Consider the following 15,074-nt stretch of genomic DNA (forward strand, 5'->3'; position numbering starts at 1 on the left):
CTGAGACACCAGGTCATATGCAAGCCTACTCCTTAGAAAATTGTACTTTAAGAGCACATGCAGTTTCCTCTTTGTGAATAGGGCAAATTGGCAGATTTAAAACCTTTTTTTTTTTTTTTTTTTTTTTTCTGAGACGGAGTCTCGCTCTTGTTCCCCAGGCTGGGGTGCAGTGCCGTGATCTTGGCTCACCGCAACCTCTGCCTCCTGGGTTCAAGCATTTCTCCTGCCTCAGCCTCCTGAGTAGCTGGGATTACGGGCACCCATCACCATGCCCAGCTAATTTTTGTATTTGTAGTAGATATGGGGTTTCACCATGATAGTCAGGCTGGTCTCGAACTCCTGAGCTTGTGATCTGCCCACCTCAGCCTCCCAAAGTGCTGGGATTATAGGTGTAAGCCACCGCACCTGGCCTAAAACCTTTTTTTTTTAAAAAAAAAAAACAAATCTTCCCACAGGTGTGGAGAGGCAGGTGTAATGGAGTGGGTCCCGGGTACCCCTCTTGCATCGTTGTTCAAGGGCACCTCATCATGGAAGGTCCTACCCTGGTTCTTCATTCTCAAGCAAAGCAATGCCATTGGCATGTGATTTCCCCACCTCATGTTACTTTAGATGACCAAGTAGCATCTTGAAGTACCTTTGGCTACAGAACAGAACATTCCAATTATTCCACAGGGCAGCATAAATTCAGAGTTCCCTTGGTGCTCCCTGGAGACTCAATACCACCAAGTCAGTCATCGAAGAACTCCTCAATATGTCTAAATAAATTTGGAAAATGTTTTTAGCCTATGGAAAATGTTTAGATGCTGTCAATAGCTGTAAAGGATACTTTTAGCTTCCTTTTCAAAAGAGCCTGCCTGGACGCCATCTACTTTGACGATTCCTTCCTAGACTTGTGTGTTTGGGAGGGTCCCAGGAGGTCTGCCATGCTAGCCAGTGTGCAGACCACAGGTGAACCCTGTTCCGTCTTTGGGCTGCTCACCAGGACAAACCACTCCAGAACAGACCCCACATGAGCTGGCCCCACAGAACCGTGCGTGGCGTTGGTCATCTTTCCCCCGGTTTACTGGAAATCTCAGTTCTCTTTGTTCTCTCAAATCTTACTGAAAAAGTGAATACTTCACGGCACTAAACTGACCTGGAATTCTGACTGACTTTCTAGTTCTGCCCGCAAGTTATGCCCCAAATTTTCCAGGTGAATGTAGAGTTCCAGGGAACGAGGTGGATGGAATCAGGAGGCAGAGTTGAGTCGGGGGCATTTCCAGGCGGGGGACACTGATAAACACGCCAACTCCTGTTAGACTCAGTGCAGTGCTGGGGACCCTATTCTGAGGTGCCACCAATGTCTCTACCCAAGGCAAATGCACATCTGTTTTCTTGGTGGCCAAGGACTGTTGCTAGCTGTGGAATGGTGCAGCCACTTCCTCCAGACATTCCTTGAAATTAGAGCACTCATCTCAGACTCCAGATGCATCTGTCCACTTTGGCATTGATTATCACGTAGACACTTAAAATGCATCTTACAGAGGCTGTTAAATAGCATAAAGACTGCTTGTAAAATGATGTGAGTTTAAAAAAAAATAGGTGGTGCAGAATTGCATTTACTGTCTGGTCTCAATTATATTGAATATATATCTCTGAGAAGATGACCATGGAATGAAATAAAATAATAACTTTTATCTTTCTGATTGGAGGGGTAATGAATATTTTTTTTCCAAATTTTCTATGCTGAGCATTTGTTATCTCACACACACACACACACACACACACACACACACACACACACCCCAGATGCATGTACACACGCACAAGCACACACCACAAGCTGTCCTGAAAAGTCTGTCTAACTGGAGATTTCTCCAGGGTCTTTCAGATTTTTTGCTGCCTCAGTATCCCTGAGATATCAATTTCCTGCTTGTCCCAGGGCCCAGATCTGAATTGCTGTGAAGACAGCGGTAGCTGATTCACATCAGCGCCACCAGCTCCTGCCTCCCCACTCAGCCCTGAGTGTGACTGGAGCAGGCCAGGCCCACTCTGCCTGGGAATGCCGCTGCCCGCCGGCTACGGCCAGCGTGGGAGGGGCCAGGCCTCTCCGAAGGAGGTTAAAGTCCTTCTTTGTGTGAATGGCCTTTTAGGGAGCAGAGGGAGGGCTCGAGGTGACATCACGGTCTTCTGTCAGGAGGCTCAGGAGGAATTTGTCCAGCTTGAGTCCGGGTGCATGCAGGAATCTGTCTGGAAAAAGGCGGTTCTCACTGAGGAGGTTTGAGGCGCACGCTCTGGGCAGGGTAAGCCGAGTCTGCTGACTTATCTTCTTGTCCTTTTCTTTCTAATCTGAAAGGACAAGGGTCCTTTTTTGAGGCCAGTGTCTTTATGGAGGAGGTTTTTGGAGTCTATCATGTGCTATGGAGTCCTTTCTTGCTGGAAAGTGGGCAGCTGAGCTCGGATTGGTGTCTTGCTTCTCTCTCCTCCCTCTCTCTCTCCTCTCCCTCTCTCTCTTTTTTTTTCAAATCTTGTAAAACTCAGCTTTTGTGCTAAGACGCAAAGAGGACACTTCCTGCACATACAGTGCAATGTTGTATGAGTGGCAGATCATGGTTTGAAGATGGTGCGCGTGCATCTGTGAGAATCTGGGTGCCCTTTTCCAGAACAGAACAAAGTGACCCAGTGATTCTGGTGACTCATTTCCTAGCCACCCTCTGGTATTTGTTCAAGAAACTCAGTGCTGTGGTCTACTGCTAGCCTTCTGTTTCCATGCTGTGGAACTCACCATATTCACAGGGTGGTTTGGGGGAATGTGGCTTTTGGGGGAATGTGTGGTGCCTGTCTCTTGGAGGTCCCATGGGGATGGAAGGAGACTCTCACCAGTTTCGTTCATAGGTACAGAATCGCCTGTAGACAAAGGGTTAACCACAATGCATCTGGCAGTTTTCCCCTGGGGCTCTGCCTTGGGATTTTCTTGGGATTCTGCTGGGTCCACAGTGGTGCGTGGCTTTTGATCCCTGCCGTGACCTGCTGACCAGGCATGAACCCAAGATCCGGAACTATTCTAAAACCAAGAGGGACACAGTAAAGTTATAAAAAACTGAAAACTAGGCTTGCTTTTGTCTTTAGCAGAATCAGAATCGGTTACCCTAGAAATCTCAGCTTGCAGGAGCCAGAGTTCCCTCTGTGGCTTTGAGCTTGGTTTATTCTGGGGTGGGGACTACCTTGCAAAATAATCTGACAGTGAAAAGGGCCTTTGATGAGAAGAGCATCCAAGGGCTCCTTGATAGGCCCCAGAGTACCCCCACTGAGGAAAACATGAAACTTACATCTCTCCTCATTCACGGGAAACCCAGAAGCCTCCCAGTCACTCCCGTAAGAAGTGGGTCTCCAAGTAAGGGAGAGAAACAACCCTTTCATCAGCTGCTACTGAAAAGCCAAGAGCAGTTTCCTTCCTTTCCTTCCCTCCCCACTGCTGACCCCCACCACACACACCATCTTCAGTTTCTTTCACAGAAAGCCCAAGCTGTAAATGTTTTCATCCAATAACACCTTAACATTTTCCAGATGTGCAGCCTGACATTGGAGCCGTTGACTTTTCAGCAGGGCTGAGAGGATGTTATTAATAGGCTAAGCTATGGTGCAGGGGAGATTCTGTTCTATGAGAAATTGACCAGTTCCCTTCACCAGGAATGTGGGTCAAGGCACAGGCAAGCCTTATTTCCAGCGAAAGGGTGGGAAAGTTCCAGAAGCATTTTCATCCCATCTTCAGACCTGTACCTGAGGCATAAGCCAGACAGAATAGCAGAATGGTCTTTTATCAATACCACAGAAGCTCTCAGAAAAAAAAGGCTGGACCTGCAGGAGCAGGCACAGGACTCCTGGTCCCCAAAGGGTTGAGTTTTCTTTTTAGAACTGCCCTAGTCACATTGAGCTGTAATGGCTTCGTGGCAGGGGATCCATGGAGGCAAACCCAAGAAGCATTTGTAGTATTCACCCATTTTAAGGGTCCCAGCATTGACCCAAGCATGCCCGGTCCAAATTTAGCCTGGGTTTGCCCCAGGAGTGCTTGAGGTCTGGAGTCTGGCCGGCTGTCTTCCATCAGCCAGGAGGGGAGGCTCTAGCCTCCTTAGGGAGTGCCTTGGTTCAGTTTCCCACAATCAGCACGGCCCCTAGTTCTACAGGCTGGAAGAAGCTCTGCTGGGGGAAGGAATGAGGAAGCCTGCTTAGGACTGCAGTGTGGTCCGGGTTATCACTCGGGCTCTCGCCTCTCCTCCACTTCCCGCTTGTAGACTCGGCTTAGAGGCCCGAAGCCTAACCCAAGCCACAAGCGGTTCCCGGACTTTCCTGCTCTCTGTGCCTTCAGGGGAGGGTGGAAGGGACCCACTCGGAGTCCCAGCTCCTTCTCCTTCCCGCGTCTTCAGCAGGGAGGGCCAGAGGAGGTGCAGCCAGCCTGCTTAGGAACTTGGGTGCACCGCACTTTCTTCAATTCTTTTTTGCCCTGCACGATTTTTGCACCATTGAAGAGGGCTGGAATTTTATGTCCGGCTATTGCTGCAGCACTTCCTTCCCCTGGTGCTGTTTGTTGTTCTTGTGGAAACTGGTACTCCCTCCCTCCAAGTCTGTGAGCTTCTTGCTGGGGATGGGGGATCACCTTTGAGCTCTGGGGACCTCACATGGCCGGGGCAGAGAGCACATAGCTCTGCAGGGTTCCAGGATGTGCTTATGGATCTAAGGCAGTGTTGCAGGAAAGTGCCTTGACCTCTTCAACCTCTGTGTTCCCTTTCTTATGCCTTGGGTTTCCTCGGTTTGGAGAGTTAGACTCCCTCAGACCTCCTGACTGTGGCTTTGCCTGGTTTCTTCAAGGCTGATGACGTGCACCGAGATCGCACCATTGCACTCCCGCCTGGGAGACAGAGCGAGACTCTGAAAAAAAAATTATATATATATAGAGAGAGAGGCAGGATGAGAAGGGAAAACGGAGATACTCTCTGATTTCACACCTATAAGGAAGTTTTGTTTTATAGCCATGCCTCTGTTCCTAGGCCAAGAGTGAGTTTGTATTTTTGGTGGAACTTAAAAATAACTGGATTAAAGGATCGGGTCACCTATTATCTAGAGAAAAGCATTTCTAATTTAAATGTCATGGCTTTAGTGGGAAGTAATCTGGGTTATTCAGAGCGGAGAAACCTGGTTGTGCAGCCTGATGTTTGAGTAATTTGGGTCACACCATGCAATTAGGCTAGGTGCCTGGGAGGTCGAGGCTGGTGAGGGACACTGTCGAGCTTCGACAGCCTGAGGATGGTGGGGCGGAGGGGAGCCTGTGAACACAAGCATCGTCCTTGTGGTGAAGGACACCTTCCTGCTGTCCACTTGGGCTCAGGCAGACCTGCTAAGGAAAATGCACTTCCTTAAAGTTATTTCTGTTCATGACATGCCTAGCTGCAGGCCCAGGTGCCCCGGGCAGAAAGAACACATGAGTGTCTCTGCCCAGTAAGGAAGGGATCAGGGCGCTGCTGTTGTGTTTTCTGTGCAAATGTAAACAGGCTTCTAGAATCTCACTTGCGTTGTTGGTGAGGAGCTGCAGCCTTTTCCTACAGTGTCCATCGCAATGGCATGGACACAGGATCTTACCTCTGGCAAGTGGCCAGAGGAAACAGCTCTCCTTCAGAGACCAGCCCAGAGGATGAAACCCCCAGACTGTGCAAGAAGTCACATTTCTATTCTGACATGCATGTAGAGCAACAGATGTGACTCCAGAGAGTTAACTCTCCAGGGAGTTCATCTGTTCCTGGCCGAGACGGAATACAGAAGGAAAAGGGGATTATCGACTTTTAAAGCTAAATTGTCAGTCTCACCTCATCTATAGACATTCAGACAAGCAAAAGATCAACCAAAAAGCCAAGCTAACTCTCTTTTGATCCATCCTCTCTTCTCACCATTTCCCATGTCACTTTAATAACCTCCTATTATTGAGAATCCATTTTAACCTATCAGGACAGAATGAGAAGGACCCACCTTCAGATCCTGGCTAGGGCACTTACTAGCCAGGTGATCTTGGGAAACGCCCCTCTATTTCTCTATACCTCTTATTCTGAAGTTTTAAGACTGAAATAAAATTCCTGCCTTTCCCACTTAACAGAGGGCCATGTTTTGGGCATCAGCTGACGGACGTCATGTATGTGCATGTACTGTGAAATGATAAGCTGTTAGACATGTGTAAATGGGGATACTACACTTAGCATGCCCACAGGACAGGCTTGTCAGGGCTGTCTCATTCACTCATACATTTACTTGGCTAGTTGAGTAGAGGAGATGGACCAGGTTCTGTTTTATCCAATGTGTGACCCCTCCTCTGCTTTTCATGTGACTGGAGCCCCAGGTCGGGGTGGTTCTTGGCTGCTCATTCTCCTGACTGCATTTCAGGACTTAACTTTTAAGGACATTTTATGAAATGACTCTGTTGCAGCTAGTGGTGTTTAGCTTCAACTAAAATTCATATGTAAGGATCTGGGGTTGGGGAAAGATTAGGGAGATTAGAGCCGCCGTAGGCTCTGACTTTGAGTCTTTCCTGAGCCTTTTTTTCTTTAATCTTTTCTCGTTGATTTCTTTTCTTCTAAAAATCTCCTGTTCTTTTCCCAAAAGAAAATCAGTCTGCTGCCAGAAAGGATATAATACCGGTCGTTTAAACCTCAGCGTAAAATGGCTTAATAATAGTGAACATTTGAATTAACCGTTTTAGAGTTTGCATAGTACTTTTAAGTACATTTTCTAACTTAGTTCTCAAAACAGATTTGGGAGATATCATTAGTCCTGCTTACGAAGGAGTTCTATTCTCAGCAGAATTCCATGATTGCAGTACAAAAGGTCTGGCAGCACTTTCAAAGGTAGAACCAAGAAGTGACCCCAGACTCTGGTCTTTGGATGCCAACTCTGAATTATCACATTTTCTGCATTATTTAGGTGGAGACACAGGCCCCTGGGTTGTAAATTGAGCCACACTAATTTGCTTTGCAGAACAATTAAACATTTTTTGGAAAATAAAGGTGGCTTTAGTTGCAGCCTGACTACCAGGTTACATTAAACACAAATCTCTTGGACCAAATTCTGGCACTCATACAGATATTTGTTAAATAAACATTTGTTAAAAAAAAATGGTATGAAGAAATCTCAGCTCTCTAAGTTTCCAGGTGCTCCAACCCCACCTTGCATAAAGACAGATGTGGCAATTTTATGAAGACAGGATTCTGTTACCATTTAATGGATGTTAACCAAAGTCCCATGAACCAAAGGCTAGAAACGAGATTATTTGGTTCTCAAACCTCAAACACCATCCCGAAGGGTGTATAAACCAAAGGGTTCACGCTATTGACATAGCCTCTTTGTGAAAGGGTGAGGAAGATCTCTAATCCACAAATTTGACCACCACCAATTTCATGGATTTCTAACATTCATTATGCTAATTGACAAGCCACTAATTTCAATGAAAACCTATTTCTCACCTTAATTATGCCAATTAGCAAAGCTTGGGGCTCCTTGGGAGTTAAAGGGAGCTAAGTACTGGAGGAAGGCACCTGCGGAACGTGGGCTCTCATTAGATCCTAGATGACCATTCTTTGAGTGTATGTTCCCAGTTAGGAAGGTTGTCAGACCCTGGAATGGAATTTAAACTAATTTCAGAAGCACACCGCTGTATTATATTGTCCCTGACCAAGTTTATGAAAGTAAATGATAGACATCCTTACTAGCTGTTAACTATTCTAGGAATTTAGTGGGAAGGGCAGGTTTCTGTGTCCTGGTGTTAGGGCCCCACCTGTAGGGTGAGCTGGGTTGACCTAAAGAGTTCCCACCGCCCCTTTGCACCCTAGTTTTTCTCTGACCGTAGAAAACCCAGTTTAATGATTCTTTCCTATCCTCTTGTTTTTTTGCATTGGGGCATAGTTCATTTCAAAAAGGGCTTTCCTGTTGATTTCATGAATGTGCATCTGATCTGAATCCGGAATCACATTCACCTAATCTGAAGCATGGAGAAAGTTCTGGACCTTCTTATCTTCAAAGAGAGCAATAAGCATGTGTTGTTTAAACAAGACGTCATCTGAGGATACCAAACCCAGACTCCTGCCCAGTCAGGATAGGTTGGATTTCCAGCCCATTTCCATTTACCTGGTGTAGTTACCAATGTCTTTGATTACCTCAGGCCATGCATGAAAACAAATTCTTGCTGCTGACAGAACTCAGGAATTTGCTTTTTTGTTATCATTGTTGTCTAACTTTACAAAACTGCAGGACCTCTGGTGCATGATTGTGAGTCAGTAATGCAGAGTTGTTTATCTCTTTAAATAGTTTTCTGACAATTAGAGGTTAAACTTGCTGCTCTCTGAGTAAATGGAATTGAGCATCAGGAAGAATTTTCTGAATTTATGGGGAACTGGGGACTGGACGCCATGTAGCTCATAAAAAGGAGGGCCTCTTTCCTGCTTATACCCTCCAGTGTCTAGAGTAGGCGTCCCCAAACTACCGGCCGCATGCGGCCCCCCTGAGGCCATTTATCCGGCCCCTCGCCACACTTCAGGAAGGGGCACCTCTTTCATTGGTGGTCAGTGAGAGGAGCACAGTATGTGGTGGCCCTCCAATGGTGTGAGGGACAGTGAACTGGCCCCCTGTGTAAAAACTCTGGGGACGCCTGGTCTAGAGGTTTAAAAAACGTATTGGAAAGGAATCACCTCAAATTACACGGAACCCCCAAACTTTGACATATAACAAGTAACTAGCCTTTTTTTTTTTTTTTTTTTTTTTTTTTTGAGATGGAGTTTTATTCTTCTTGATCAGGCAGGAGAGCAATGGCATGATGTTGGCTCACTGCAATCTCTTCCTCCCAGGTTCAAACAATTCTCCTGCCTTGGCCTCCCAAATAGTTGGGATTACAGGCATCTGCTGCCTTGCCTGGCTAATTTTTTTTATTTTTAGTAGAGATGGGGTTTCATCATATTGGCCAGGCTTGTCTTGAACTACTGACCTTGGATGATCTGCCTGCCTCAGCCTCCCAAAGTGCTGGGATTATAGGTGTGAGCCACCATGCCTGCCCCCCGCCCCCCACTTTTTTTTTTGAGACAGAGTCTCACTTCCTCACCCAGGCTGGAATGTAGTGGCACAATCTTGGCTCACTGCAACCTCCACTCTCTGGGTTCAAGTGATTCTCAGGCTGAGTAGCTGGGATTACAGGTGTATGCCACCATGTTGGCCAGGCTGGTCTCAAACTCCTGACTTCAAGTGATCTACCCAGCGTGGCCTCCCAAAGTGCTGAGGTTACAGGCGTGAGCTACTGCTCCCTGCCAAGTAACTGGCATTTTTTAAAATCTCAGTTTGACTGATCATAGAAGACGTAACTATTTGTAACGTAATTTCGGATTCAAAGATTATGGCAGTTTTGTATTTTTTTTTTCAGACAATCGCAAAAGCATACTGTCAAATTGTCTTCTTAGAATTAAAAAATTTGGCACCAAAACAACTATTTCTAGTTCAAAAAGTGTGCCTTGGAAAGAGCTGATACAGTTTTTGAGTTCTAAAAAGAAAACATGGAAAGGCATCTGCTCGTTCATCATCGAACACTTGAAGGGTGTTCAAGAGAAAGGGACAATGCTGACGTGAGGAGCCAAAACGTGTTCTTGGGAAATGCTTTGGCGACAGGCCCCATCATTCCTACGACAGGCCCCGTCATCATTCCACCTCTGTGATTAGCAACAGGAGACAAAGAGGCAAGTTCTTCACTTGCCTGATTCAGACTAAGAGAACTCTAAAAGAGACTTAGGGCTTTCTTGGAAGTACAGGAAACTCGATTTTTTTTTTTTTTTTTTTAAAGAGTGTTGTCTCCAGCAGCTTATTGTTGCTGCTAATTTCATTATAACCCGCAGAATAAGCCCCCCTCATGTTTAATGAGTGGATTAGTTAATTAAACTATAGAACTAATTATTTGCCTTTTAGTTTCCTTTATATTTCGTTGCCCCCCTTCCTCTCCTTGAGTATTCTAAAGCATCTTGTGTTTCAGTAGAGCAATGTTTTCTAACCATATTTCAGTCCTACCAGCTTCCTACTGTCCCCGCTCACCCCCCACAAAGCCAAAAAGGATAGAAGGAAAGCTCTGCTATTCTCATACACAATATTAGCAGTGAATCATTGGCCGAAAGAAGACAGGGGGTAAGGGTGCCCTAGATTATCTGACTCATCTTAGCAGCGCTGCGAATCTCTCTCTGTTTGTCTTCTTATTCCAACAATAACTTTCCATGAAGTGGGCTAATTTTGGCCTAGGTTTACTTGAAATTGAATGGCAGCCAGTAACTTTTAACGTTCAAATTTTCTGTAATTCTTAATGATATGTGAGTAGAAGTTACTGACAATGCCTTATCCAAAAAAAAGTTTAGTTAATAGTTTTTAAATGGCTGGCCATGCAGGATGGCTCACACCTGTAATACCAGTACTTAGAGAGGTCAAGGCTGGACTACTTGAGTCCCAGAGTTTGAGACCAGCCTGGGTAACATAGCGAGACTCTATCTCTACCAAAAAGCTTAAAAATTAGCCAGGCATGGTGGCATCCACCTGCAGTCCTAAGGGAGACTGAGGCAGAGGGATCCCATGAGCTTAGGAGTTCAAGGCTACAGTGAGCTATGATCACATCACTGTACTCCATGATCACATCACTGTACTCCAGCCTAGGCAATAGAGCAAGATCCTGTCTCTTAAAAAAAAAAAAAAAAAACAGTAGCAGCAAAAATTACTATTTAATTATGGTTAAAAATAAAGACAATAGCAATTATAAATATTAATTGTGTTAAGTATCACTCTTTAACAAAGACCAGATCGGAATTGGAAGAAAATCAGAGAACAGAAGATGTTGGCAAAAGAGGAATATTCATTATTTGTGCCTGTTAATGAAGAAGGCATATACATTGCTTGAATAATTTAAGTCTGAAAGGGAATGTGGAAAATGAAGAATGAAGGAAACCCCCCAGGTCATGGATAACCAGGAAAGTTTTTCAACATTCTGACAGCAAAGTAGAGCACTTACGATGAACTCCCATGTTTTCTTAGGCCTCAAGAACAAAAATCCATAATTACATACTTTTTGGGGAAGGATTTTGAAATAGATTTCCTGAGAATCATCCTAAGGTGGTGTTTTAATATTCTAAGCATGTAAAATGGTTGAAACCTTAGATAAATGAAACTTACACCTTCTTGCAATTTTGCATTGTCCCATGTCAGTAATACCAGGCACATGGTAAACTTGAGACGAGGAAACACAGCTGACCTAGGTGCTAGTAAAGTCCTTGAGGGTAACTCAAGTTTATACTTTACTGGAATTCTTTGAGATAAGCCAGAGTCTTTTGAGATGAAAAAGAAAATCATTTTATAATTTGAAAATTAATGTTTCTAATGTCAAGTAACAAAATTACATAGGCTAGATAACTGGTAGAAAAATAGGATGGATTGGTTGGGCATGGTGGCTCATGTGTGTAATCCTAGCATTTTGGGAGGCTGAGGCGGGCAGACTGCTTGAGTATAGGAGTTCAAAAAAAAAAAAAAGGAGTTCAAGACCAGCCTGGGTGACATGGATAAACCCTGTCTCTACCAGAAATATATATATATATATATATATATATATATATATTTTTATCAGCTAGGGATAATGGCACACATTGGTAGTCCTGGGAAGCAGAGGTTGCAGTGAGCCGAGATGGCACCACTGCACTCCAGCCAGGGCCACAGAGCAAGACCCCATCTCAAAAAAAAAAGAAAACCTCCTTCCTTAAAGATGTGATGGATTTTAAAACATTAAGAAGATGAGTTTTCTTATTGAATCACAAACTGAAGATATCACATATAAAGTAGTTAATACACTGGAGGAGAAGTACCATTGGCCATTAGTTTTTCAAAGCAATGCTGACTCCTTAACTAAGGAGTATTACTTTGATGCAATCCCAGAAAACAGAGCTGTGCAGTCAGTGGCTTCGGTGATGGTGTTTACAAGGCACATGGCCAATTATAGCCATGGCAGTGGGGCACTGTAGCCTGTGTGCTGCCATTAAAGGGATCTACTATTTTCCAGTATTTTATTCTGGAAGGATTTTCCAAAAAGTTTCTTGTCTCCAAAATAACTGCATTATATCTGGCAGAGAGTCATATGTTTTAAAGGTCTGTTCATACAAAAGGACTTTCTTTTTGTAATCCTATTAATAGTCCTATTACATAGCCTGCAGTCATTTGCTACAACATACTTGGGAAGACTCTGGTACAATGATGATGTCATCTCTTCCACCTTAGTAGATAAAATTTAAAAATGGTGCTAGCATGTAAACAAAACAGAATCTGTAAATTAGAAAGGGCTGGGCACCCGTTACTACAAGAAAGTGAACATTTAAGGGATTATTAGGAAATTTCTATTCAAAAGAATTTGTCACTGTGGTTTCCATTTTCCTTCCTGTTATGAGTCAGTTTGTCAGCATTCGTGTTCATAAAAGATGCAGTATTTAACCCTGACTTTTGTTTCCTCTTTATTCCAGAAGGCTCCCCAGCTTTCCGAGGATGATGTACGGCTAAAGAGTGAGGGGGACAAGTATAGCGCCAGCCTCCCGGAGCCTGCTACCAGTTCTCTTTCCCCAGATCACAAAAACATGGAAATTGAGGTGTCTGTTGCAGAATGTAAAAGTGTTCCTGGAATCACCTCTACCCCACATCCCATGGACCACCCCTCCCCTTTCTATTCACCCCCTCATAATGGCCTCCTCACAGATCACCATGAATCCCTGGATAATGATGTCGCCAGAGAGATCCGCTATCTAGATGAGGTGCTGGAGGCCAACTGCTGTGATTCTGCTGTGGACGGAACGTACAATGGAACATCTTCCCCGGAGCCTGGTGCAGTGGTCCTGGTGGGCGGCCTAAGCCCCCCAGTCCCCGAGACCACCCAGCCAGAACCTACTGAGAGAACAGCTAGCCGGCAGGCACTTCCTCACATCGAGCTCAGTAACAGCAGCCCGGACCCCATGGCAGAGGCAGAAAGAGCAAATGGCCATTCCCCCGGCCAGCCTAGAGATGTGCTAGGGGACGGCCTGCAGGCGCCTGTCAGCCCCAGCTCCTCAACTAGCTCCCAGTGTTCCTCCCGAGATGGAGAGTTCACGCTCACCACGCTGAAGAAGGAGGCCAAGTTTGAGCTGCGTGCCTTCCATGAGGACAAGAAGCCCTCCAAGCTCTTTGAGGATGACGAGCGTGAGAAAGAACAATACTGCATCAGAAAAGTGAGGCCTTCTGAAGAGATGCTGGAGCTGGAAAAGGAGAGGAGGGAGCTCATTCGCAGCCAGGCTGTGAAGAAGAATCCTGGCATTGCAGCAAAATGGTGGAATCCCCCGCAGGAAAAAACCATCGAGGAGCAGCTGGACGAGGAACATCTGGAGTCGCATAAAAAGTACAAGGAGCGCAAGGAGAGAAGAGCGCAGCAGGAACAGCTGCTGCTGCAGCAGCAATTACAGCAGCAGCAGCAGCAGCAGCAGTTACAGCAGCAGCAGCAGCCCCCATCGCAGCCATGCACAGCCCCTGACTCTTCTCATGAACGTGCTAGCATGATTGACAAAGCAAAGGAGGATATTGTCACAGAGCAGATAGATTTCTCTGCTGCTCGCAAACAATTCCAGCTGATGGAGAATTCCAGGCAAGCTGTGGCCAAGGGCCAGAGTACACCCAGGCTGTTCTCCATCAAGCCTTTCTACAGGCCTCTGGGATCAATCAACTCAGATAAGCCACTGATTAACTCGAGACCACCTTCTGTTGGGGGACCTCCAGAAGACAGTGGTGCCTCAGCCGCCAAGGGGCAGAAATCGCCTGGTGCCCTGGAGATATCGGCAGCAGCAAGCCAGGGCAGCACAGCCCCTCAGGGGAAGGAAGGGCCCTACAGCGAGCCTTCTAAACGTGGGCCCTTATCTAAACTGTGGGCAGAGGATGGAGAATTTACGAGTGCCCGGGCCGTCCTCACCGTGGTCAAGGATGATGACCATGGGATTTTGGATCAGTTCTCAAAATCCGTCAATGTCTCCTTGACCCAAGAGGAGCTTGACTCTGGTCTGGATGAGTTGTCAGTGAGGTCTCAGGATACCACCGTCCTGGAGACCCTATCCAATGATTTCAGCATGGACAACATCAGTGACAGCGGGGCCTCAAATGAGACAACCAGTGCCCTCCAGGAAAATTCACTGGCCGATTTTTCTCTGCCCCAGACACCACAAACTGACAACCCCTCAGAGGGCCGAGGAGAAGGCGCCTCCAAGTCATTTAGTGATCATGGTTTCTATTCCCCGTCCTCCATGCTGGGGGACTCTCCGTCAGTTGATGATCCCTTGGAGTATCAGGCTGGCCTCCTGGTGCAGAATGCCATTCAACAAGCCATAGCTGAGCAGGTGGATAAAGCTGTGTCCAAAACCAGCAGGGATGGAGCAGAGCCACAGGGACCTGAAGCTACTGTAGAGGAAGCTGAAGCTGGGGCTTTCAGCTCAGAGAAGCCTCAGAGCATGTTTGAGCCACCTCAGGTGTCTTCTCCTGTTCAAGAGAAAAGGGATGTCTTGCCAAAGATTCTGCCTGCTGAAGACAGGGCGCTCAGGGAAAGGGGGCCCCCCCAGCCACTGCCAGCTGTGCAGCCCAGTGGCCCGATTAACATGGAGGAGACCAGACCCGAAGGAAGCTATTTCAGCAAGTACTCGGAGGCCGCTGAGCTGAGAAGTACAGCCTCCCTCCTGGCCACTCAAGAATCCGACGTGATGGTTGGGCCCTTCAAATTGAGGTCCAGGAAACAGCGGACTTTGTCCATGATCGAAGAAGAGATCCGAGCAGCTCAGGAAAGGGAAGAGGAGCTGAAGAGGCAGAGACAAGTCATGCAGAGTGCGCAGAGCCCCAGGACAAAGAACGCCCCATTGCTGCCCTCGAGAACATGCTACAAAACTGCCCCAGGTAAGTGAGGTGCCTCACACCAGAGACAGCAGTCCGTCCTTGTTGATTTCAGCTCATGGGTTTCCATGTGGAGCCTCCTCTGTGTGTGTCTGGAATAAGTGCTGGGG

General features: G+C 46.3%; 1 protein-coding gene across 9 annotated transcripts in view; it reads left to right on the forward strand.

Moving 5' to 3' along the window:
• The window catches only part of PALM2AKAP2 (PALM2 and AKAP2 fusion), a 511,473-nt gene that overhangs the window by 462,385 nt on the left and 34,014 nt on the right, over positions 1 to 15,074 (forward strand). For 8 of the 9 annotated variants that reach the window (XM_074395145.1, XM_074395148.1, XM_074395147.1 and 5 more), the window contains one exon: positions 12,534 to 14,967. In XM_074395145.1, coding sequence (XP_074251246.1) covers positions 12,534 to 14,967 — 2,434 coding nt within the window. Of the gene's footprint in view, positions 1 to 2,165; positions 2,283 to 12,533; positions 14,968 to 15,074 lie in introns of those variants that run through there. The other variant, XM_010335979.3, reaches the window with a different exon arrangement.

This window comes from Saimiri boliviensis, chromosome 2 (genome assembly GCF_048565385.1).
Source record: "Saimiri boliviensis isolate mSaiBol1 chromosome 2, mSaiBol1.pri, whole genome shotgun sequence".
Lineage (NCBI taxonomy): Eukaryota > Metazoa > Chordata > Mammalia > Primates > Cebidae > Saimiri > Saimiri boliviensis.